The sequence below is a fragment of the Alosa sapidissima genome, chromosome 19, assembly GCF_018492685.1.
Source record: "Alosa sapidissima isolate fAloSap1 chromosome 19, fAloSap1.pri, whole genome shotgun sequence".
In the NCBI taxonomy this organism is placed as follows: domain Eukaryota; kingdom Metazoa; phylum Chordata; class Actinopteri; order Clupeiformes; family Clupeidae; genus Alosa; species Alosa sapidissima.
The window spans coordinates 31,353,156-31,378,155 of record NC_055975.1 but is presented as its reverse complement, the minus strand read 5'-3'; the positions used below and the strand labels follow the sequence as shown (position 1 = coordinate 31,378,155).

The 25,000-nt window shown below is 45.8% G+C and overlaps 2 protein-coding genes across 6 annotated transcripts in view; both read right to left on the bottom strand.

Annotated features, from left to right (window-relative positions):
* si:dkey-97a13.12 overlaps positions 1–191 on the bottom strand; it is a 3,847-nt gene extending 3,656 nt beyond the window's left edge. Inside the window, exon 1 of the mRNA XM_042071416.1 lies at positions 167–191. The gene's annotated coding sequence lies outside the window, so the exon portion shown is untranslated. The remainder of the gene's footprint in view (positions 1–166) is intronic.
* Positions 1–25,000, bottom strand: part of adhfe1 (alcohol dehydrogenase iron containing 1) — a 44,572-nt gene that overhangs the window by 2,477 nt on the left and 17,095 nt on the right. For 2 of the 5 annotated variants that reach the window (XM_042071385.1, XM_042071386.1), the window contains exons 9-15: positions 22,991–23,143; positions 21,238–21,336; positions 20,023–20,101; positions 17,103–17,199; positions 13,338–13,420; positions 13,004–13,078; positions 12,664–12,766 (exon numbers count right to left, since the gene is read on the bottom strand). In XM_042071385.1, the coding sequence (XP_041927319.1) occupies positions 12,683–12,766; positions 13,004–13,078; positions 13,338–13,420; positions 17,103–17,199; positions 20,023–20,101; positions 21,238–21,336; positions 22,991–23,143 (670 nt within the window). In that variant the 3' untranslated portion in view covers positions 12,664–12,682. Of the gene's footprint in view, positions 1–1,584; positions 1,616–12,278; positions 12,767–13,003; positions 13,079–13,337; positions 13,421–17,102; positions 17,200–20,022; positions 20,102–21,237; positions 21,337–22,990; positions 23,144–25,000 lie in introns of those variants that run through there. The other 3 variants (XM_042071383.1, XM_042071387.1, XM_042071384.1) reach the window with 2 other exon arrangements.

Sequence of the window (25,000 nt, the reverse complement as noted above, 5' to 3'; positions counted from 1 at the left end):
AAGAGACAGAACACCTTTAAAGAGACAACAGACCTTTAAAGAGACAGAACACCTTTAAATAGACAGAACACCTTTAAAGAGACAACACACCTTTAAAGAGCCAACACACCTTTAAAGAGCCAGAACACCTTTAAATAGACAGAACACCTTTAAAGAGCCAACACACCTTTAAAGAGCCAACACACTGCCAACACACCTTTAAAGAGCCAACACACTGCCAACACACCTTTAAAGAGCCAACACACCTTTAAAGAGACAGAACAGAACGCCATTAGGACACATCACAATATGGGTCGTTACAGTGTATGTGTGTGTTAAATATGGGTCGTCACAGTGTGTGTGTGTGTTAAATATGGGTCGTCACAGTGTGTGTGTGTGTGTGTTAAATATGGGTCGTCACAGTGTGTGTGTGTATGTGTGTTAAATATGGGTCGTTACAGTGTGTGTGTGTGTTAAATATGGGTCGTCACAGTGTGTATGTGTGTTAAATATGGGTCGTCACAGTGTGTGTGTGTGTTAAATATGGGTCGTCACAGTGTGTGTGTGTGTATGTGTATGTATGTGTTTGTGTGTATGTGTGTGTGTGTGTGTGTGTGTGTATGTGTATGTGTACGTGTATGTGTATGTGTGTATGTGTGTGTGTGTATGTGTGTATGTGTGTATGTGTATGTATGTGTGTTATCTGTCTGTATGTTTGTTCTCTGTCTGTCTTTAGTTATCTATCGGCACCAGGGTGAGTGTGTGTGTTGTGCAAAATTCGAATTGCAATTCTGCTTCCTGTTTGCTACCTGCAACTGAAATTCAAGAATTGAATTGGAATTTAAGAACCAGGGGGGGTTTACTGTGTGCAGTCATTGAAAATGGTAAACAGTAAACATAATCATTTATGTTTACTGTGTGTGCACATAGGCTGCAAGTTAGCTATGAATGATTGTTACATTAGCTTGTAGTTATCCAACCACCTTTAAAGAGACAGAACACCTTTAAAGAGCCAACACACGTTTAAAGAGCCAACACACCTTTAAAGAGACAGAACACCTTTAAAGAGACAACAGACCTTTAAATAGACAGAACACCTTTAAATAGACAGAACACCTTTAAAGAGACAACACACCTTTAAAGAGCCAACACACCTTTAAAGAGCCAGAACACCTTTAAATAGACAGAACACCTTTAAAGAGCCAACACACCTTTAAAGAGCCAACACACTGCCAACACACCTTTAAAGAGCCAACACACTGCCAACACACCTTTAAAGAGCCAACACACCTTTAAAGAGACAGAACAGAACGCCATTAGGACACATCACAATATGGGTCGTTACAGTGTATGTGTGTGTTAAATATGGGTCGTCACAGTGTGTGTGTGTGTTAAATATGGGTCGTCACAGTGTGTGTGTGTGTGTGTTAAATATGGGTCGTCACAGTGTGTGTGTGTATGTGTGTTAAATATGGGTCGTTACAGTGTGTGTGTGTGTTAAATATGGGTCGTCACAGTGTGTATGTGTGTTAAATATGGGTCGTCACAGTGTGTGTGTGTGTTAAATATGGGTCGTCACAGTGTGTGTGTGTGTATGTGTATGTATGTGTTTGTGTGTATGTGTGTGTGTGTGTGTGTATGTGTATGTGTACGTGTATGTGTATGTGTGTATGTGTGTGTGTGTATGTGTGTATGTGTGTATGTGTATGTATGTGTGTTATCTGTCTGTATGTTTGTTCTCTGTCTGTCTTTAGTTATCTATCGGCACCAGGGTGAGTGTGTGTGTTGTGCAAAATTCGAATTGCAATTCTGCTTCCTGTTTGCTACCTGCAACTGAAATTCAAGAATTGAATTGGAATTTAAGAACCAGGGGGGGTTTACTGTGTGCAGTCATTGAAAATGGTAAACAGTAAACATAATCATTTATGTTTACTGTGTGTGCACATAGGCTGCAAGTTAGCTATGAATGATTGTTACATTAGCTTGTAGTTATCCTAAGACGTAGGCTAAGTTAACGTTAACGTTGTTATCTAACCTTATCGGTAGACTATATTTGATTTTGTGTTGGGCCTTTGTATGTATATTATAACATCAGGCTATTGATATGTGTATGGGAGTCTGAGCACAGTGTCATTTCATTCTGACTCTGTAAATGGTTATCCCTCCCTTCCCCAATCCCAAGTAAAACCTCATCTAAACTTCAGCGCAAAAACATGTAGATTTATGTAGAGAATTAAAGCACAATTGACTAAAACAACTATTCATATCTTCAGGAGCTCCGGCCAGCGCCACTTCTTCCAGGCCTCTCTGGTGGATCCATGGCCTTGCCAGGTCAGGTGGAACAGGGGCCTTGCCAGGTGGAACAGGGGCCTTGCCAGGTGGAACAGGGGCCTTGCCAGGTGGAACAGGGGCCTGGCCAGGTGGAACAGGGGCCTTGCCAGGTGGAACAGGGGCCTTGCCAGGTGGAACAGGGGCCTGGCCAGGTGGAACAGGGGCCTGGTTGCGGAGGGGAGAGTGGAGCCCCACTCCTACAGTGGCCTTCCACGGCGTGCTGCCATTTGTTTCACCGGACTGGCAGTGCACTGGACGACTACACACACACACACACACACACACTGGCTGCGTTGGAGAAGCGTGTCTGTGGCCGATGATGAGGGCTATTTTGGGCCTGAGGCAGAGGAGTTAGAGGACTTTACTGACCCCATCCTGGAACCTCCTCCACTCTCTGGCCCCACTGGCACGGCTGCTTCACTTGGCACGGGTTCTGCTGATGCAGCGCCTGCCACACCCCTCACCAGCTGCCCGAGGTGACCATGGCAACACTGCCGCACCCCTCACCAGCTGCCCGAGGTGACCATGGCAACACTGCCGCACCCCTCACCAGCTGCCCGAGGTGACCATGGCAACACTGCCGCACCCCTCACCAGCTGCCCGAGGTGACCATGGCAACACTGCCGCACCCCTCACCAGCTGCCCGAGGTGACCATGGCAACACTGCCGCACCCCTCACCAGCTGCCCGAGGTGACCATGGCAACACTGCCGCACCCCTCACCAGCTGGTCCCCGGTGCTGTCGCACCACCATCCAGCTGCCCGAGGTGACCATGGCAACACTGCCACACCCCTCACCAGTGTTGTGGAATATAGCTCTTCTTTAAAACTGCCCTTTTGTTGTTGTTGTTTTTATTCAGGTACAACAAGTGTAGTGGCGAAAAACAGGGTTTTCTTATATTGTCTTATTTCCATTTGTCTTTGTTTTCAACCACAGGAGAAAGCAGGTGGTGCATTGTCAGACTCACAACTCGCATCCAAGTAATCCAAGAGAGAGCTTGACTTAACTGTTGTCGATAATTTATTTTAAATAAACAAAAATACAAAATAAAAATGGAATGGTTTGCAATAAAGTCTTTGTGGTAAACGGAATAAGCAGGCAGCAATTCAAAGGCCTAGACGCCAAACACAGGCCGAGTTTGCAGCAGCGTTCCACTAGCCGAGCCGAGGTCAGTGACCGTATGCGCTGGCCCGCCTTCTCCTCGTCATGCGCTGGCCCGCCTTCTCCTCGTCATGCGCTGGCCTGCCCTCTCCTCGTCATGCGCTGGCCCGCCTTCTCCTCGTCATGCGCTACCAGCGTCAATTTATCAGGTGGCACCATCACAGCCTGTAGAGGGTGCAGTCTCACAAATCTAGAAAAACAGAAAAAGTATAAATAATCATAAGATATAAAAAACATAAATGCGGCTCCTACACTCCGGCCCCTAATTGTTCTTACAGAATCAATTACTTAAATAAATAGAAAAAAGGAGCCATAAACAGAGCCATCATAATTAATCATTTTAAGCACTTAATGCAGTATATGTAAAGACACTAGGCACATTACATTCCTTTGTAATTTGATCAGGAACATCATGGTCCTTCATCAGCCTCAAGGATGCAACACAGTTTGGTTATTGGCCTCTCCAGGACTGAAGTCTTTGTCTGAAGCTTCACAGACCGGACCAGGCCTCTTCCATCAGGTCTCATCTCTAACACTCTGCCCAATGGCCAGGACCCTCGTGGAGCAGTGGGATCAACCACCAGGACGACGTCTCCAATGTTCATATTCTTTTTCACATCCATCCATTTCTGCCTTTCTTGGAGCAGAAGAAGGTATTCCTTGGTCCATTGGTGCCAGAAAAGATCGGCCATATACTGGACCTGTTTCCAGCGGCGTCTGGCATAGAGGTCAGATTTTCTTCTCGTTGAGGGACATCAGGGCCTTTTTCAGTTCAGCATGTGCACCCACTAGGTTCGTCCCATTGTCGGACCTAACGTGCTTCACTTGGCCTCTCCTGCAAATAAACCTCCTCAAGGCATGAATGCATGAGTCTGTGTCCATAGTAGCCTAGAAATCTAGACGCGCCCCTAGCGGCAGCAAATTACATTTGCTGCCAGGGCTAGTCTAGCAACTCTCCGTTGGCTTGTGAGCTCCAGAAATCAAAACTTAATCAGGTCATTGAAATCGTGTATAGAGTCGTTTGGTGGGCTTTACATAATGATTGATGGCAGAGTTGCAACGGTTTGGCTTGAATTCCCTGCTACTTGAAAACAAATATCCTATTGCGTCCTATTGCGTGCAGAGGGAATTTGAAAGGCAACTGATTATCCCGCCCCTCGGACTGAGCACTGCGAACGGTGAGTGCCCAGACCTTACATTTTAATGTGGGTCTGGCTCGCCAGGCTATGTCCATAGTATAAGCAATTTCCAAATGAACAGCTCTGCTGGACATACAAGTAAAGATAACTCCATAACTTTTGACTGCGCTTCTCCCTCGCCTCACCTCAATCGGGCCAAAGTAGTCCAATCCGACGTTGGTAAAGGGTGGGAGGTCTGGCAGAATTCTCTCCAAAGGCAAATCAGCCATCTTTTGCTCACCTGCTTTGCCCCTTGCACGGCGACACTCACGTGCTCGTGAATGTGTCTTAACAAGAGAAGTGAGACATGAGAGTCTTTGGGCAGGATACAGGGGTGTTTAGTCTCTTCAGGCATTGCCGATCTATGCAGACGGCCACCTACTCTGAGAACGCCCCCGTCCAGTACAGGATCAAGCCTGCACAACCGGCTGTTCTTGTGTACTCTGATGCAACTTCAGGAAAGAAAGCTTGCCTCTGAACAAAGATGACGATGAACTTTTCTGCATCCGCAAGATCCTTTGCCGTGAGGAGCTGTCCACCAAAGTGGGTTCTGAAATGGTCCAACTTAATGCTCCACCTTTGCATAATTGAGTGGGTGCCGATTTGAGATTAGGGGAGCTCTTTTCTTCTTTTCACCATCAGCCTCAAAGCAGTCTTCAGTCTGAAGTACCAGGCTACTGCCTTTAGCAACCTGATCCAACTTGAAAAGAACGAAATAAGCTGGTCTGTAGGCGTTTCAGTTTTCACCACTGCTGTGTATACAGTAGTGGCTTTCCTGACCTCTGGATCATTCTGAAGCACGGCGCCCAGTGCCTCTCCTACTGGCCAACTTTCTTCTAGTTTCCACAGAAATTCAGGTGCATGGATCCATCTCCTCTGCTCCATGAATTTTATTGCACTCAATCCTCTTGAAGAGTCGTCTGCTGGATTGTCCTTAGTGCCCACGTATCTCCACTGAGACAGTTCTGTGTTGTCCCGGATCAACGAGACCCTGTTTGCCACGTAGGCTCCAGTCTTGGCACTGTGATGTTCTTTAGGGGAAGAACTCTGGATTTTCCTAAGACAAAAGTGACATGTATTATGTTCTGCTTGTTCACCTGTCTAATGTAGCTCACAGAACCGTAGCCACTCTCACTGGCATCGGCGAAGTAATGCAGCTCAGCACGTCTGGTTTCCCCAAAGCCATCCGGTTTCAGGCAGCGTGGCATGCTGAAGCCTCTGATAATTTCCAAGCTGCTGGTCCATTCTATCCATCGCTCTGATACGGCCGGTGGCAAAGGCTCATCCCATCCAAAGCCCCTCTGGCAGAGCTCCTGTAGTAACTGCTTGACTGGAAGGATGAGAGGAGCAAGAAAGCCGAGTGGATCAAAGATTGAACTGACAACAGAAAGTATGCCTCTGCGGGTGTGTGGTTTTTGACTTAAACTGATGTTGAACTGGACTTCATCAGAATCCACACACCATTGCAGTCCCAGGGCTCTTTCAACAGGCAGACTGTCTTTGTCGAGATCTAATGACTTAATCCCCTTTGCCCGGTGTTCTTTGGGAATGGAAGCTAAAACTGCCCGGCTGTTGCTGACCCACTGAGTCAGCTGAAACCCACCTTTACTGCACAATGCAGTGAGATGCTTTACCAGTTGAATGGTGTCAGGCTCCTTGGACACAGACTTTGCGCAGTCGTCCACATAAAAGTTGTGACGAATAGTCTCAGCCACCTGAGGGGAAAATCAGCTTTCATTGTCAGCAGCGTTTTTTTGCAATGCAAAAGTTGCAATACTGGGGGATGACACAGCACCGAAGAGGTGCACAAGCATACGGTGTTCCTTCGGGGTCTGTCTGGTGTCACCTTGTGGCCACCACAAGAATCTTAGGTAATCAACATCAGACTTTGCCACTCTAACCTGATAGAAAATCGATTTGATGTCAGCCATGATTCCAACTGGCTCTTTTCGAAACCTCAGGATCACTCAGACGAGGGAGTTGGTCAGATCAGGCCCCTGGAGTAGTTCCGTGTTGAGGGACACACCCTGAAAAGAAGCAGTACAATCGAACACCACTCTGAGCTTTTTCTTTTTGGGGTGGTAGACCCCGTGGTGTGGCAAGTACTATACCTTTCCTGGCGGTTGTGCAAGTTCTTCCTGTGGGATCTCCTCAGCATAGTTATTCTCAAAGATGTCACTGAGGAATGCAACATACTCCTGTTTAAATTGTTCATCTTTTTTCATTTTCTGTTTTAGGCTGTGGAGGCGCTGTTCTGCCATTTGCCTATTGCTTGGCATGAGCACATCATTTCTTCTAAAGGGTAATCTTAGACTGTAATGCCCATCTTTCAGCATTGCCTCATTGGCCATCTTTAAGAACATCTTGTCCTCTATAGACATCTCAGTTTTTTCTTCTGATGCAACCTCATGAAAATCTTATTTGTACTGTGAGATCAACAGCTTTTCTAAACTCGCCACGGAAATCCTATTCACAATCACACTTTCACAGTCACCACCGCCAGACACACTTCTCAACGGCCCATTCACAACCCACCCCAATAGGGTTTTAACTGCACAGGGACCCCCATTTTGACTATTAATCACCTCCCATGGTTCTAGTAGGTTTGGAGCATTTGTGCCAATCAACAGCTCTACCTTGGAACTAATGGAGGGGATAGTCACCTTACTCAAGTGTGTCCAATGAGCCAGGTCATTCTGCTTGGGGATGCTGCTGGTGGTTACTGGCATCTCCTTTTGAGTAAAGGTGTCAGGGAGGGGCAAGAAAGTGTTGCTGTCCAGTGCTGAAACTTCCAGACCTGATACAACATGAGTTGGAACATTCGTTTCCTGATTCATTGTGCGCAGAAGAATGTGTGTCTTTTTGCCCCTAATGTGGAGACGTGACATGAGCTCCTCAGAACAGAAGGTGGCAGAAGAACCAGGATCCAGGAGTGCATACACTTTTATGACCTGGCTGCCTTTTGCTGCCTTGACTTTGACAGGAACAATAGAGAGCACATTCTCTTGGTCTCCGGCCCCTATATGACCACATGACTCAGCTGATGCGCTACCTGTAGCTGTACCTGTAGTCTTTAGGCTCAATATGGAGGGTGCTTGGATGGGCTCGTTTGCACATATTACAGGTCAGACGCCTTTTGCAATCTTTGCTGATGTGCCCTGTGGAGAGACATCCAAAGCATATGCCCTTGGTCTTTAAAAAACTGAGCTTATCTCTATGGGCCTTTTTCATAAACATCTTGCATGAGTCCAGTGTGTGCTTGGAGCTACAAAAATGACAAGAGGGTTCAGGCTTTGCGTCTTTATGAGGAAGTGCTACACTGGTGACATAGCTACTGCCAGATGACTTAGAGGTCTGTGTCTTAACTGGGGCTTTAGTCTTTCCTTTAATGGCTGTCTGATCTTGAAGATCACCAAACAACGGGTCAGCAGCTATGCGAGCCTGCTTTTCAATAAAGGAGACAAGGTCTACAATTCTTACCCTGCGGTCATGCTGTTCTTGCAGCTCATAAGCCTTGTTGCGCCACCTTTCTCGGAGCCTATAAGGCAGTTTTAGGACAATGCTTTTCATCGTGGACACAGTGTACAACTCCTCCATGTATGATGTTTCTTCCATTGCATTGCAGCAGCTCCTGAGGAACATGGCATAATCCTGTAGGGACTTAGAATCCTCTGATTTTATTTGTGGCCAAGATAGAGCCTTCTCCAAATAAGCACAAGAAATCTTATACTCATGTCCAAAGTTTTCCTTCAATAACTGCATGGCTTTCTGATAGCCTCTATCTGGGGCCATATATTCACAGCTCTTAACCAGTTTTTGTGCATGGCCCTTAGTATACTGAATAAGAAACTGCAGTCTGTCTCTTTCATTCGTCAGTCTTACGCTATATCATATTTTGAAAAGAGTGAATGAATGACTTGTACTCCAAGACTTGGCCATCAAAGATTGGGATACTACCTTGTGGTAAGGTGGATAAAATGTGTTGTTTCATCAGCATTCTCGTTAACTCACTTTGATTTTCCAAGACTCTGATCATATGGGTGTCATACGGAGAGCAGGGTGTTCCAGGCTGAGGTGGAGGTACAGTAAACTGTGTGCCTCGGGCTGAGCTGGCAGCTGGAGTAGTGGCAGGGGGAATGCCAGAAGAACTGGCATAGGGCATTGTGGCAATGGTAGAGGGCATAGTGCCAATGGCAGAGGGCATCGTGGCAGTGGCAGAGGACGTAGTGGCAGTAGGAAGACTATAGGATGAGGTGGGTTGCACCTGTGGCCAAATATCACTAGAGAGACTGGGCCTAGGATGCCATCCGTAAGCTCAGATCACTTTCTGTTGCCCCCTGTCACCTGCTCCTTCTGTACAAAAGCATAGTCCAGCCCATCCTCCTCTACTGCCTTCCCTGCTTTTTCAACATGCTAACTGCTGCCAACAGAAACAGACTCACACGCATCACTCATACCGCAGCCAAAGCAATAGGCCTCCCCACCCCTAATCTTTCAGATCTCAACAGTAAATTCACCAAGAACAGAGCACAGACCATCGCTCATGACCCCACCCACCCCCTCAATCCCTTCTTCATTCTGCTTCCATCAAAACGCAGATACAGGGCTATGGGGTGGAAGCGAGTACGCTTTGGGAAAAGCTTTGTGCCCTCTGCAATAGCAGCACTGAACAACACACAGCGGTGATGGATCACTGTGCCGCCCTCATTCCTCTGTAATGCCAACTGGTGATGGTTTTCCTGTTTGTATCGGTGTAATGTGATGTATATGTGCTGTATATGTGCTGTTGTGATATATGTGCTGTATATGTGCTGTTAACATCTATGTGGGTGGGGTATGTGGTAACAGGGTGGTGGGTGAAGAACCGTAACTGTGTGTATCTATGTATTTCATGTCTGTGAGGCTTGTATGGTATGGTATGTGAAAACAAATTTCCTATGTAAGGACAAATAAACTAACTGACTAACTAACTAGGATGTAAAACATGCCCAATGCGATATTTGCGATATTTATCTGGACCAGGAAAAGGCAGGGAAAACTGAACCTTAGGTCTGACTACTGGGTCACTTTGAAGAAAAGAAAGCAGCTCATCATCCAGCTGTGCAGGGTCGGGTGCTTCTGACCCTAATACAGGTGTGTGAGTTAAGACTGACTTAAATGGAACAGGAGCATACACATTCTTTTCAGCTTCTTTCAGATAATTTATTTTCGCATTAGTGGCTTCAATTTCTACATTCAGTTCCAATGTTTCTCTTCGTTTCCTTAATAATTCCTCCTGCTCCTCAATAGCATGTTTCTCCTGCAATTTGGAGGCTTTTGTCAGTAAAGCTCGTTCGGCTTCGGCGGTAATGCGCAAAGACGCGGAACTACCGGACCTAAGCGATTGTGCGTCGAATTCAAGTTCTGCGTCTGCGTCTTCAGCAATCCGCGATAACGAAGGCTCCACTTGTGTGGCAGAAGTAGTGACATCATCTGCGTTAGGGGAAGTAGGATTTTCTACGGTTGAAATCCATCTAGTTATGTTCGAAATAAAAGCAGCTACTCAACGTATGATGCATGCAACTGTTTAAACTCTTCAGGAAATCCATTAAACTTAAGCATGTTTTCTTTGACTTCCTCAATAAACTCTTTACCAGTCATTAAATTGTTCAGTATGTTCATTCTCCGTGTTAAATGAGACATTTTCCCTGATCTTGCTGCGCGCAAACGCGCTACTTCAGTCATATCTTCAATTGACGTTACTTCAGACCCGGCAGAATCGGCCATTGTTTCCAAAAAATAAACTTCCAAAAATCACACAAACTATGTCTTCCTTGACTTAATTCATCAGTACTCAAAATGTTCAAAAGCAGTTCATATTTTCTTTTCAAAAATCAAACTCTCGCTCATTCCAAGTAGGCCGCGGTTTCACCGCTTCATTTGTTTGGCCGGGCCGCAATTATTTCGGAAAAATAAAAATCTCGGTTATCCTTTGCAAAAGTTATTAGTCCAACTTGCTTCTACATACTTTAAACATCATTGTCCAACGAAAAAATCTTCAATAATGTAGCATTTGGATGCACATACCTCCAACGAAATGTTTCTTTCTTCAGCTTTCCACACGTTAGGCCGACATTTCCTAGTGTCTCCGTTGCGTGTAATTCCACAAGTTTTTCTTCAAAAAGAATCCACAGCAAGTCATTGACGTATTGTAGTGGCGAAAAACAGGGTTTTCTTATATTGTCTTATTTCCATTTGTCTTTGTTTTCAACCACAGGAGAAAGCAGGTGGTGCATTGTCAGACTCACAACTCGCATCCGAGTAATCCAAGAGAGAGCTTGACTTAACTGTTGTCGATAATTTATTGTAAATAAACAAAAATACAAAATAAAAATGTAATGGTTTGCAATAAAGTCTTTGTGGTAAACGGAATAAGCAGGCAGCAATTCAAAGGCCTAGACGCCAAACACAGGCCGAGTTTGCAGCAGCGTTCCACTAGCCGAGCCGAGGTCAGTGACCGTATGCGCTGGCCCGCCCTCTCCTCGTCATGCGCTACCAGCGTCAATTTATCAGGTGGCACCATCACATCCTGTAGAGGGTGCAGTCTCACAAACCCAGAAAAACGGAAAAAGTATAAATAATCATAAGATATAAAAAACTTAAATGCGGCTCCTACAACAAGCGTAGCCGGAGTCAGGAGACTGAGATGCTGCAACAAGCCATCCCCTGTCCTGAGGCCCACACACACACACACACACACGTACACACACACACACACACACACACAAGCCATCCCCTGTCCTGAGGCTCACACACACACACACACACACACACACACACACACACACACAAGCCATCCCCTGTCCTGAGGCTCACACACACACATAGCCTAGAAATCTAGACGCACCCTAGCGGCGGCAAATTAATTTGCTCAGCCTGTACGTCTAGTATCGAACCATAGGGATTTCTATTGGCTTAGCACCGTGGATGTTCTCCAATCACAGCGCTCTATTTTGTTAGAGAGTCTTAAGGCGGGCTTAACAGGATAACGACAGTCCTGTGACGGTGAACAAGGAAGGTGGCTATGGCGAACAAAGAGCGGTTGTTTGAATCGGCGTTGGCGTCAACTTTGGAGGAGTTGGACTTGTGCTTTTCTTTGAAAGTTGAGCAACACAATGCACTTAAGTCATTACTTTCGAAGAAGGATGTATTTGCCGTTTTGCCGACCGGATACGGATATGGTCGTAGCGCTGGCCTATTGCATGCCTAGGCAGTTTGAAAGACAATTCTCTGCCCGCCCCTTGGATTAAGCGAGGTGAATGGTTCGATTCCAGACTATACATTTAAATGATATAGGATGGCCCGCCAGGCTAACACACACACACACACACACACACACACAAGCCATCCCCTGTCCTGAGGCTCACACACACATACACACACACACACACACACAAACACACACACACACACACACAAGCCATCCCCTCTCCTGAGGCTCACACACACACACACACACATACACACACACACACACAAACACACACACACACAACAGGAACAGGAGGAGAGGAGGAGAATGGGAGGGGAAGGAGGAGGGGGAGAATAAGAGGGGGAAGGATTCAAAAAATGAAGGAAAACAACAACAGGAGAGTCTTTTTTCTTTATTTTTTAAAAATCTGAGATTGATTAATAAAGCAAAAGAAAAATGTTCATTAAGAACTAAAATTACATTACATTACATTTGGCTGACGCATTTTTTTTAGCCAAAGCGACTTACATATGTCAACTATATTACAAGGGATTACATTGTCCCTGGAGCAACTTGGGGTTAAGTGCCTTGCTCAAGGGCACAACGGTGGAAGCCAGGAATTGAACCCACAACTTTCAGGCTACTGCACGCTAGCCCAGCTCCTTAACCACTACACTACCGCGGTGTACAATGTGACAAGGTTCTTAATGAAGGTTAATAGATACTAGTACTTTAGAGTGTGTGTGTGTGCATGTGAGAGAGTGTGTGTATGACTGTCAATATGTGTGTGTGTGTGTGTGTGTTAGTAGAGCTTCATGGATGCAGTGAAGAGTTCAGTCAGGTCTTCTTCTGTGTGAGGCCTGGGAGACAGTTTAGTGACCCGCTCCTGTAAACACACACACACACACACACACACACACACACACACACACACACACAGACTGTACATAAGAAAGAGAAAGATTGTGTGTGTGTGTGTGTGTGTGTGTGTGTGTGTGTAGGAGAGAGAGAAGAAGTGTGTGTGTGTGTGTGTGTGTGTGTGTGTGTGTGTGTGTGTGTGTGTGTGTGTAAAAGAGTGTGTGTGTGTGTCTGTGTGTGTGTGTGTGTGTCTGTGTGTGTGTACCTGAGGTAGAGTGCCTTTGACGAGAGCAGGGATGTCATCTTTGTTGTATCCAAGCGCCGACAATCCATCATCAACCTGCAGGGCAACAAGAGAGTAACATATCAACACACACACACACACACACACACACACACCCTCACTCACTCACTCACTCATACACACACACACACTCTTACACGCACACACACTCACAGACACTCACACACACAGACACACATACACACGCTTACACACACACAGATACACACACACACACAGACGCTCTTTTACAGACACACACACACAGATACACACACACTCACACACACACAGTGGAGGAGAGGATCTTACAGACCTGCAAGTCAAACAGGAAGCTCCTGAGAGTGTCAGCCAGAATAGAGCCGGCATCAGCCCGCTTCACGTTACTGATATCAGCTCCTGCACACACACACGCACATAGATGCGCACACACACACACACACACACACACAGATGAGGGACTCCTAACATGACTTCCTACTCCACCACTACCCTGTAACTGATCAAGAGTGAGAAAGAGGGTTTTAGAGAGAGAGAGTGTGTGTGTGTGTTGAGTGTGTGTGTGCTGAGATCCTCCATAGGCATGGGTTTAATTGGTAACAGCCACTGATGCCTAATACTCTAATCTGACCACTTTTTTCAGTAACGAGTAATCTAATGCATTACTATTTCCAAACCAGTCATCAGATTAAAGTTAGTAACTGTGCGTTACTATTTTTTTCATTTCCCTTAGTAAAAATATAAACCCTTTTGCTTTCTTCTTGTGCCTCAGGAAGTCACGTAGCCAAGAGTCACGGTTTCAGCATGAGGGTTCACGTCATGTGCAGCCAGTAGCGACAAACATCGTTTCTAACAATGGAGGGAGGAGAGAGATGCGCATTTTTCAGCTGGAAATATAGTCACTATTTTGAATATGTGTCAACTAACTCTGTACACTCTGTGCTAGTGACAAACTGCTATCTAGCTATAAAAACACCACCTCAAATTTGAAAAAACATTTGGAGTCGCAGCAGAGCGAGTCTCAGGTGGTACTACACAGAGAGCAGAAGGAGCTCCCCCACCACCCAAGCAACAAAAGCTGCACTTTGGTGCCAAACCAGTACGCCTAAGTGGGGGAGAGTTGAAGAAGTTGGTCGGGCAGTATGTTGTGGAGGAAATGCTGCCCTTAAACACGGTTGACTCGCCCTCGTTTCGTGCCATTATAAGCAAGATCCACTACGGTCAATGCCGAGCTGCCTCACAGAACAGCATTTTCCTCTTACATGGAGAAGGAGTATGCAGTGATGGAGAGAAACCTGAAGGCCACGCTGAATGAGGCCGCGGATATTTGGACTACAAACAACAGAAGCTATATGGGAGTAACGCTCCACTGGATCAGTAGATCCACATTAAAGCGCAACCAGGCTGCATTGGCATGTAGGAGAATTCGCGGTAGACACACGTATGATGTTATTGGTGCAGAAATCGAAAACATTCACTCTTCATATGGACTACTCAACAAAGTAGTTGCAACAGTGACTGATAATGGATCCAACTTTGTAAAGGTGTTTAAAGTTTATCAGCCTGTCACAGAGTCCGATGATGAGATGGAGGAGGGCGAGTCCAACCCCACAGATGATGATGTCACTTTTTTAGATCTGTCAGAAATCCTCTCAGCTGAGGATGAAAGTGATGGCCAGCTGTCTCTTCCCCCGCACCACAGGTAATATATAACTTAACTTCCAATGCAGAGAGCAAGGCTGTGTATAGGAGCAACACAGCAAAATGCACAGCTCTTTGGACCAAATCAGGTAGATCTACCCTTGCATCAGAAACAGTGGAGGAAGTCAGCAAAAGAAAGCTCCTGGTACCAACATCCACAAGGTGGAATTCCTTTTTTGATGCTGTAAAGAGAATTTCAGAAATCCCCATGAGTGAGCTGAATACTCTGAGCTGGGAGTTAAGTGCTTCAAAGACAAAGAGTACCAGTTCCTGCATGAGTACTGCACCGCCATGAAGCCTCTGACTGCAGCACTGGACATTTTACAAGGCGACTGTCCTTATGGGACTTTACTACCCACACTTGAAGACCCTGGCTGTGAAAGATGCCCTCTCCAGTATGACTGCAGGCCTTCCAGATGCCATAGTGCAGGTACCCATGTTCCATCTTTTCATTATTCATTATCATTGCAAAAGAAGATTAAAACAAATACAAATGTCAGTAAGTAACAAACAAAATTAACCAAAATTAACCTAATTCAGTGACATAATAAATAGTAGGCCTTGTAGGCATAAACATATTGATTATATTTCAGGCTATTTCACTTTTGAAGCAGAGCCAGAAGAGACCTACTCTGCAGAAAATGAAGTCATGGACTACCTGAGGTCAGCCTATGACCTTCAGATTCTGCATCAGTTTTCAAACATAAAGAACATTTTCTTGAAGTATAACACTCCAACCCCATCAAGTGCTCCTGTGGAGCGGCTTTTCAGTCTGGGAGGTTTGGTGCTCACGCCTAGAAGAAATACACTTTCTGACAAGAGGTTTGAGAAGCTTCTGTTAATGAGGTACAACCACTGGTTTACTCGCCCCACTCCACTGTTTCACTCATAACATGCGATTACAACATAAGATTAGGCCAAAGTAACAAAAGTAGACATATCATCAGCATACATGTGGTGTTATACACTTGTTTTGTTTTGTAAAACCACTCCTTGCTGCTCTAATGCTGTGAACAACAGGTACAATGTTCATAAAATATGTTACATGTAATAGTTATATTTATAAACAGTGTAGATTATAAATAGTAAGTCTTGCCATTACAGTGTTAACAGTTAAATATGTCAGGTCAAGAAAGGCTGTCTTTATTTATTTTTTTATAAAATAACAAGTATGTTAAGTGAATTCAAGAAAGACTGTCTTTATTTTATTTTTTATAAAAAATATGTTTTTTTTTTCAGGAAATAGTTTTTAAGTTCATCTTAAAATGTCAGGAGATACATTGTTGACGTTACTGATAAAAATGCACTTCCAATAAAGTGAGTGTTGGCAAAACCGGTTGTCATTTTTATGTTGAGGTGGCAGGGGTGTTGTCGGCAGCTGCTGAATGTAACTAATAAAGTAATCTAACTTAGTTACTTTTAAAATCAAGTAATCTGTAAAGTAACTAAGTTACATTTTAAAGGAGTAATCAGTAATCAGATTGCTTTTTCAAAGTAACTGTGGCAACACTGGTAACAGCAATATGGCAGTGTGTGTGTTGACTGTGTTTGTGTTGAGTGTGTGTGTGTGTTGAGTGTGTGTGTGTTGAGATCCTCCATAGGCATGGGTTTAATTGGTAACGGCAATATGGCAGTGTGTGTGTTGAGTGTGTGTGTGTTGAGTGTGTGTGTGCTGAGATCCTCCATAGGCATGGGTTTAATTGGTAACGCCAATATGGCAGCTGTCTACACATATCCTGCCCTTTCTGTGGCCAGAAGTCGACATGTGAATACATCAAATACATCATACATATCACACATACATCAAATACATGTGATCTGGCCGCTGGAGCGAGGTTGTGTTGTGAAGACATTGTGTGATCTCGCCGCTGGAGCTGGTTGTGTTGTGCAATTCTACTCGTAATAGATGCCCAATATACAACATGGCCGCCAAGTAGAGGGGCTAAAAGGACTTTGGTGTGTGTGTGTTGCAGTGTGTGTGTGTGTGTGTGTGTGTTGTAGTGTGTGTTGTAGTGTGTGTGTGTGTGTGTGTGTGTGTGTGTGTGTGTGTGTGTGTGTGTGTGTGTTGTAGTGAGTGTGTGTGTGTGTGTGTGTGTGTGTGTGTGTGTGTGTGTGTGTGTGTGTTGTAGTGTGTGTGTGTGTGTGTGTGTGTGTTGTAGTGTGTGTGCGTGCGTGTGTGTGTTGTAGTGCGTGCACGTGTGTGTTGTAGTGAGTGTGTGTGTGTGTGTGTGTGTGTGTGTGCGTGTGTGCGTGTGTGTGTTGTAGTGCGTGCACGTGTGTGTTGTAGTGTGTGTGTGTGAGTGTGTGAGTGTGTGTGTGTGTGTGTGTGTGTGTGTTAATATGTGTGTGTGTTGTAGTGTGTGTGTGTGTGTTTTGTTACCCAGTATCTGAGCCGCCTCCAGGTGGCGATCTGGACACATGCTGGCAGTGAAGGAGAACACCGCTGGAGACGTCACCACCACCGACAGACCATGAGGCTACACACACACACACACACACACACACACACACACACACTAAAATAGATATACACACAAAATACACAGATATACACAAGTAATACAACACAATCCATCACATGGGATCAATCGTCTCAAAACACACATGCATGCACATGCACACACACACACACACACACACACACACACTCTAGGGGTGTCAAGATTCTCCAAAATCCTTGATTTGATTTAATTTTAGATTTTAAAGTTTCGACTCGATTCCATCATTATTGTCTCGTGAGCTCACCACAGGCCTCAGGTTTGACATCCTCCTTTCTACACTCTATGAACTGGGGATTCTGGGAAAACTCTTGACATCTACGCTCTTGACTGGTTTGGTTGGGAAAGCTCTTGACTGGTTTGAATCGTACCTTAAAGGTGTGTTTATTCAGCGTGTCTTGGCAGGACAGGGTATCAAAGTCTCATGACCGCACCACAGGTGTGCCTCAGGGACAAGTATCAGTCTCATATCTCAAGTCTCATGACCTCACCACAGGTGTGCCTCAGGGATCAGTATTAGGGCCCCTACTTTTCTCTGTTTGCTTCCTTGGGTAAGACCATTCATGACGACAGAAGATGACCTGTGGAGGCTGAATTAACGGCCAAACGATAAAGAAACAATTGCCCAAATTCAGCAGTCAGAAGCTAGCTAGTTAGCCTATTCCTTTGGTACAAGGATACAAGGATACAAGGAAGTTTATCGTCACATGCATATAGTTACTGGAAGTAAGAAATGCAGTGAAATTATGTCTGGTGTCAGCCTATTTGTGCATTTATGGGGGGGGGGGGTAAGATCAGAAGCTAGCTAGTTAGCCTATTACTTTGGTAAGATCAGAAGCTAGCTAGTTAGCCTATTACTTTGGTATAAGATCAGAAGCTAGCTAGTTAGCCTATTACTTTGGTAAGATCAGAAGCTAGCTAGTTAGCCTATTCCTTTCGTAAGATCAGAAGCTAGCTAGTTAGCCTATTGATCAAACAACATTGAAGCTGGGCTTCCAGTTTGGAACATGTAGTGACGAGACGAGCCAACGAAAGTCTCCTGATACCTTTGATTTAACTACCTTTATGTACTGGCGCAATCCTGCGCGCTGCCAGGTTGGCAGAGAAAGGGAGGGTGCCGAGGCTAATGACTAGACCTTTCTTCTTTTCTATATTTCCTGTGAACTTTAGGGATTTGATTCTATGTTTTCTGTTGAGGGAGAGGGGCGTGGCATGTACATGGTTACATATGAACACAAGGAGTCATGAACACTACATTTAGAACTTTATGGTGTGGCTATAGAACTTTATAGAACTTTATGGTGTGGCTATGACTAACAGTTTACATGGTGGGTGTGGGGGGTCAACGATCAGGTTTGCTTCATGGAACGTTAAAGGGCTTAACAGTCCAGTAAAGAGATCTAAAATATTTACTCACCTTTTTTAAGAATTTAAAAGGTTATATTATATTTCTTCAAAAATTTCACCTACGTAATTCTGACCAACTACGTTTAAAAAAACAGTGGGTGGGACAAATCTTTCACTCTGGCTTTAATTCTAAAGCAACAATAATACACAAGAAAAAAGTCTCCTCCTCTTATATCTGATTCACAAGGCCGCTATGTTAAAGGGCCCTATTTTCGCCCTGGCGCATGGCGGAAAACGGGTTATTTTCCCAGCGCAACGTTTAAATCCTTATTTTGTACATCTCTTTTTTTTTAGCAACGCACCAAGGGGTGTGGCAATTAACGACCTGAGGAGGGATCTGGCGCGTTGTCTAAAGATGGCTATCGTACAGTACACGACCTACAACGCATTACGCCCCTGACCAAGAGAAACCTGTCCATGGCGAGTTGTTGATGTTATTTTAAGAGCGCATTATCAACAGTGTTATGGGCACCATGCTTCTCTCATCCACAAACACGCACCGGCGCACATCCATGCAAAACATTACAAATGACATGATTACAATGGGAAACATAATTAGAATAAAGATATTACGAAATACATCTCACAATGAGTAGCTATTCACCATCATTTGCAAATTGGTAATGACGTAGAGGCAAATATGAAGCAAAGCTGACGACGCACTGTCACGAGATGTAAGCAACTCCTCTGCAGGATAAACGCTTTTTATTCAGTCATTCAAATATTATTGGGTAAGTGTTGCTTTTTCCAAGGATATGTTTTCGATGGTAACCCATTGTCAGTCAATAGAGAAAATAATTAACCGTGTATTTACTGTTTTGTCGTTGACGGACACTGTGGTGAAGTTAGTTTCACTTTGCCAATAAGTACTATGCTAGTTCGACAACGAAAACACTCCCAATGTGGACTGGACATCCCACTAAATTTGAATAAGCTTTTGGTCGGTGACCAAGCGCTTTAGACTACGATAATTGTGACCATGCGTTTTAGACTACGATAATTGTGACCATGCGCTTTAGACTACGATAACAGTGACCAAGCGCTTTAGACTACCATAACAGTGAACAAGCGCTTTAGACTACGATAATAGTGACCATGCGCTTTAGACTACCATAACAGTGAACAAGCGCTTTAGACTACGATAATAGTGACCATGCGCTTTAGACTACCATAACAGTGAACAAGCGCTTTAGACTACCATAATAGTGACCATGCGCTTTAGACTACACACACACACACAGACACACAAACACACACAGACACACAGACACACAGACACAGACACACACACACAGACACACACAGACACACACACACAGACACACAGACACACAGACACAGACACAGACACAGACACGCACACACAGACACACACACAGTAAAAAGGATCCTCACTACAACAGGATGGTCAACGCTGTATTCTTTGGCTCTGTAGGTCTTCACGTTCCCAGCTATAGGATAGGACATGCCATGACTGCACACACACACACATTACACACACACACACACACACCACACACACCACATACACCACACACACACACACCACACACACACACACACACACCACATACACATTACACACACACACCACACACACCACATACACACACACACACCACACACACCACACACACACACACACCACATACACACACACACACACACCACACACACACACACACACACACACCACACACACCACGCACAAACACACCACACACACCACACACACACACACACACACACACACACACCACACACACCACACACACACACACACACCACGCACAAACACACACACACACACACCACACACACACCACACACACACACACACACCACATACACACACCACACACACACACACACACACACACCATGCACACACACACCACACACACCACGCACAAACACACACACACACACACACCACACACACCACACACACACACACACCACGCACACACCACACACACACACACACACCACATACACACACACACACACACACACCACATACACACACACACACACACCACGCACACACCACACACACACACACACACCACGCACAACACACACACACACACACACCACACACACCACACACACACACACACACACGCACACACACAAACACACATACCACACCACACACCACACACACCACACACACACACACACAGACGCACACACATACACACACAGACACACACCACACACACACACTCACACACACACACACACCACACACACACCACACACCACACACCACACACACACATTCAGAGGGACAGAAAGAGACCATTCAGTAATTACAGAAATAGCGTTAGATGCACATCTGACTCTGTGTGCATGTGTGTGCTGATTTAATCTTAGATATAGAGGTTTATTGATATAGAGAAGTTTTGTGTGTGTGTGTACAGTATATGCTGCCGTGTGTGTGTGTGTGTGTGTGTGTGTGTGTGTGTGTGTGTGTGCATCTATTCGTGTGTCTGTGTGTATGTATGTAAAGTATGTAAATGTGTGTGTGTGTGTATATGTTTGTGAGTGTGTGTATATACATGTGTGTGTATGTATTCTGGTGTGTGTGTGTGTGTGTCTTACCAGAGGTGAACTCCTGCGTTGCCAAAGCCAATCCCGGCAAACACACTGGCCAGGTGCATACTAGCGCGTGCCTCAATGTCCCCTGGGTCCCGCACCGCCCTGAACACACACACACACACACACACACACATTACACACACACACACACACACACACACACACTGTTATAGCCATTTTCCTGGTTAAAGTCTTGAATGTTATTTATGTGTATTGGGAAATTCGTTTGGATTAGTTTGGAATGCTTGCAATAACTTAGTTTGAATTATAATTTATTTTTATGTATTATTTTTTTTTTTTGCACTTTAAGGGCGCACAAGCGAGGGGTGACGTAGTTGGCATATGGGACTGGTGCACCTGAGGTCAGGGGGCATTGAATGCGATAGCTTGGTTACAAACATTTTTTCCTTTACAAACCACTTTAAACAGTTATTTCGTTAGGACCTTGATGTGGACTAATTTACAACAAGTTTTCATTCATCTTTCATTGCTGTATGGACCAATAAATATTATTTTTGCCACGTAAAGGAGAAGGTGCGTTAATCCTGCCAGGCCTATCGTTTCACTGCCACAAAGAACTTTGGATAAAAGTGGACTATACACACACACTCTCTACACACACACATTACACACACACACACACACACACACACACACACACTTCAATGCATTTGTGCCACATGTGATTAAGGGACGACATGACAGGGCACAGGTAGTCTGACGTAGACTATCTATTCACACACACACACACACACACACACACACACACACACACACACACACACACACTCACACACACACTTTCACACACACTCTCACACACACTCACACGTGCACGCACTCAAACGCTCTCACACACACACATGCACACACACACTCTCACACACTCTCACACACACACACGTGCACGCACACACACACTCGCACACACACTCTCAAACACACACTCACACACACTCTCACACACACTCACACACACACACTCACACGTGCACGCACATGCTCTCAAACGCTCTCACACACACATGCACACACTCTCACACACTCTCACACACACTCACACACACTCACACACGCACACACACGCACACACACACTCTCACACACGTGCACACACACACTCTCACACACACGTGCACACACACACTCTCACACACACACTCTCACACACTCTCACACACACGTGCACACACACTCTCACACACACACTCACACACACACACACTCTCACACACACGTGCACACACACTCTCACACACACACTCACACACACACACACTCTAACACACACTCTCACACACGTGCACACACACACTCTCACACACACGTGCACACACACACTCTCACACACACACTCTCACACACTCTCACACACACGTGCACACACACTCTCACACACACACTCACACACACGTGCACACACACACTCTTACACACACTCAGACACACACGTGCACGCACACACACACTCGCACACACACTCTCATACACACACTCTCACACACGTGCACACACACACTCTCACACACACTCACACACACGTGCACATACACACTCTCACACACACACTCACACACACGTGCACACACACACTCAGACACACACGTGCACGCACACACACACTCGCACACACACTCTCATACACACACTCTCACACACGTGCACACACACACTCTCACACACACTCACACACACGTGCACATACACACTCTCACACACACTCTCACACACACTCTCACACTCCTCCCAGACTCACCGCTTCATGTACTGGGCCACGATGTTGAGGGCGTGTCTGGCCCACACGTCGCTGATTGGATTACTCCCCTGGTAGGCGGGACGATGAAGAGGGGTGGGCGGGCACGGGCTCCTATCAGAGTAGGGCAGCGCAGTGTAGGACTCTAGAGCATGACTACACACACACACACACACACACACACACTATCAGAGTAGGGCAGCGCAGTGTAGGACTCTAGAGCATGACTACACACACACACACACACTATCAGAGTAGGGCAGCGCAGTGTAGGACTCTAGAGCATGACTACGCACACACACACACTATCAGAGTAGGGCAGCGCAGTGTAGGACTCTAGAGCATGACTACACACACACACACACTATCAGAGTAGGGCAGCGCAGTGTAGGACTCTAGAGCATGACTACACACACACACACACACACACACACACACACACACACTATCAGAGTAGGGCAGCGCAGTGTAGGACTCTAGAGCATGACTACACACACACACACACACACACACACTATCAGAGTAGGGCAGCGCAGTGTAGGACTCTAGAGCATGACTACACACACACACACACACACACACACACACACACACACACACACACACACTATCAGAGTAGGGCAGCGCAGTGTAGGACTCTAGAGCATGACTACACACACACACACACACACACACTATCAGAGTAGGGCAGCGCAGTGTAGGACTCTAGAGCATGACTACACACACACACACACACACACACACACACACACACACTATCAGAGTAGGGCAGCGCAGTGTAGGACTCTAGAGCATGACTACACACACACACACACACACACACACTATCAGAGTAGGGCAGCGCAGTGTAGGACTCTAGAGCATGACTACACACACACACACACACACACACACACACACACACACTATCAGAGTAGGGCAGCGCAGTGTAGGACTCTAGAGCATGACTACACACACACACACACTACCAGAGTAGGGCAGCGCAGTGTAGGACTCTAGAGCATGACTACACACACACACACACACACACACACACTATCAGAGTAGGGCAGCGCAGTGTAGGACTCTAGAGCATGACTACACACACACACACACACTATCAGAGTAGGGCAGCGCAGTGTAGGACTCTAGAGCATGACTACACACACACACACACACACTATCAGAGTAGGGCAGCGCAGTGTAGGACTCTAGAGCATGACTACACACACACACACACACACACACACACACACACACACACACACTATCAGAGTAGGGCAGCGCAGTGTAGGACTCTAGAGCATGACTACACACACACACACACACACACACACACACACACACACAATCAGAGTAGGGCAGCGCAGTGTAGGACTCTAGAGCATGACTACACACACACACACACACACACACACACTATCAGAGTAGGGCAGCGCAGTGTAGGACTCTAGAGCATGACTACACACACACACACACACACACACACACACACACACATATCAGAGTAGGGCAGCGCAGTGTAGGACTCTAGAGCATGACTACACACACACACACACTATCAGAGTAGGGCAGCGCAGTGTAGGACTCTAGAGCATGACTACACACACACACACACACACACACACTATCAGAGTAGGGCAGCGCAGTGTAGGACTCTAGAGCATGACTACACACACACACACACACACACACACACACTATCAGAGTAGGGCAGCGCAGTGTAGGACTCTAGAGCATGACTACACACACACACACACACACACACACACTATCAGAGTAGGGCAGCGCAGTGTAGGACTCTAGAGCATGACTACACACACACACACACACACACACACACACTATCAGAGTAGGGCAGCGCAGTGTAGGACTCTAGAGCATGACTACACACACACACACACACACACACACACCATCAGAGTAGGGCAGCGCAGTGTAGGACTCTAAAGCATGACTACACACACACACACACACACACACACACACACACACACTATCAGAGTAGGGCAGCGCAGTGTAGGACTCTAGAGC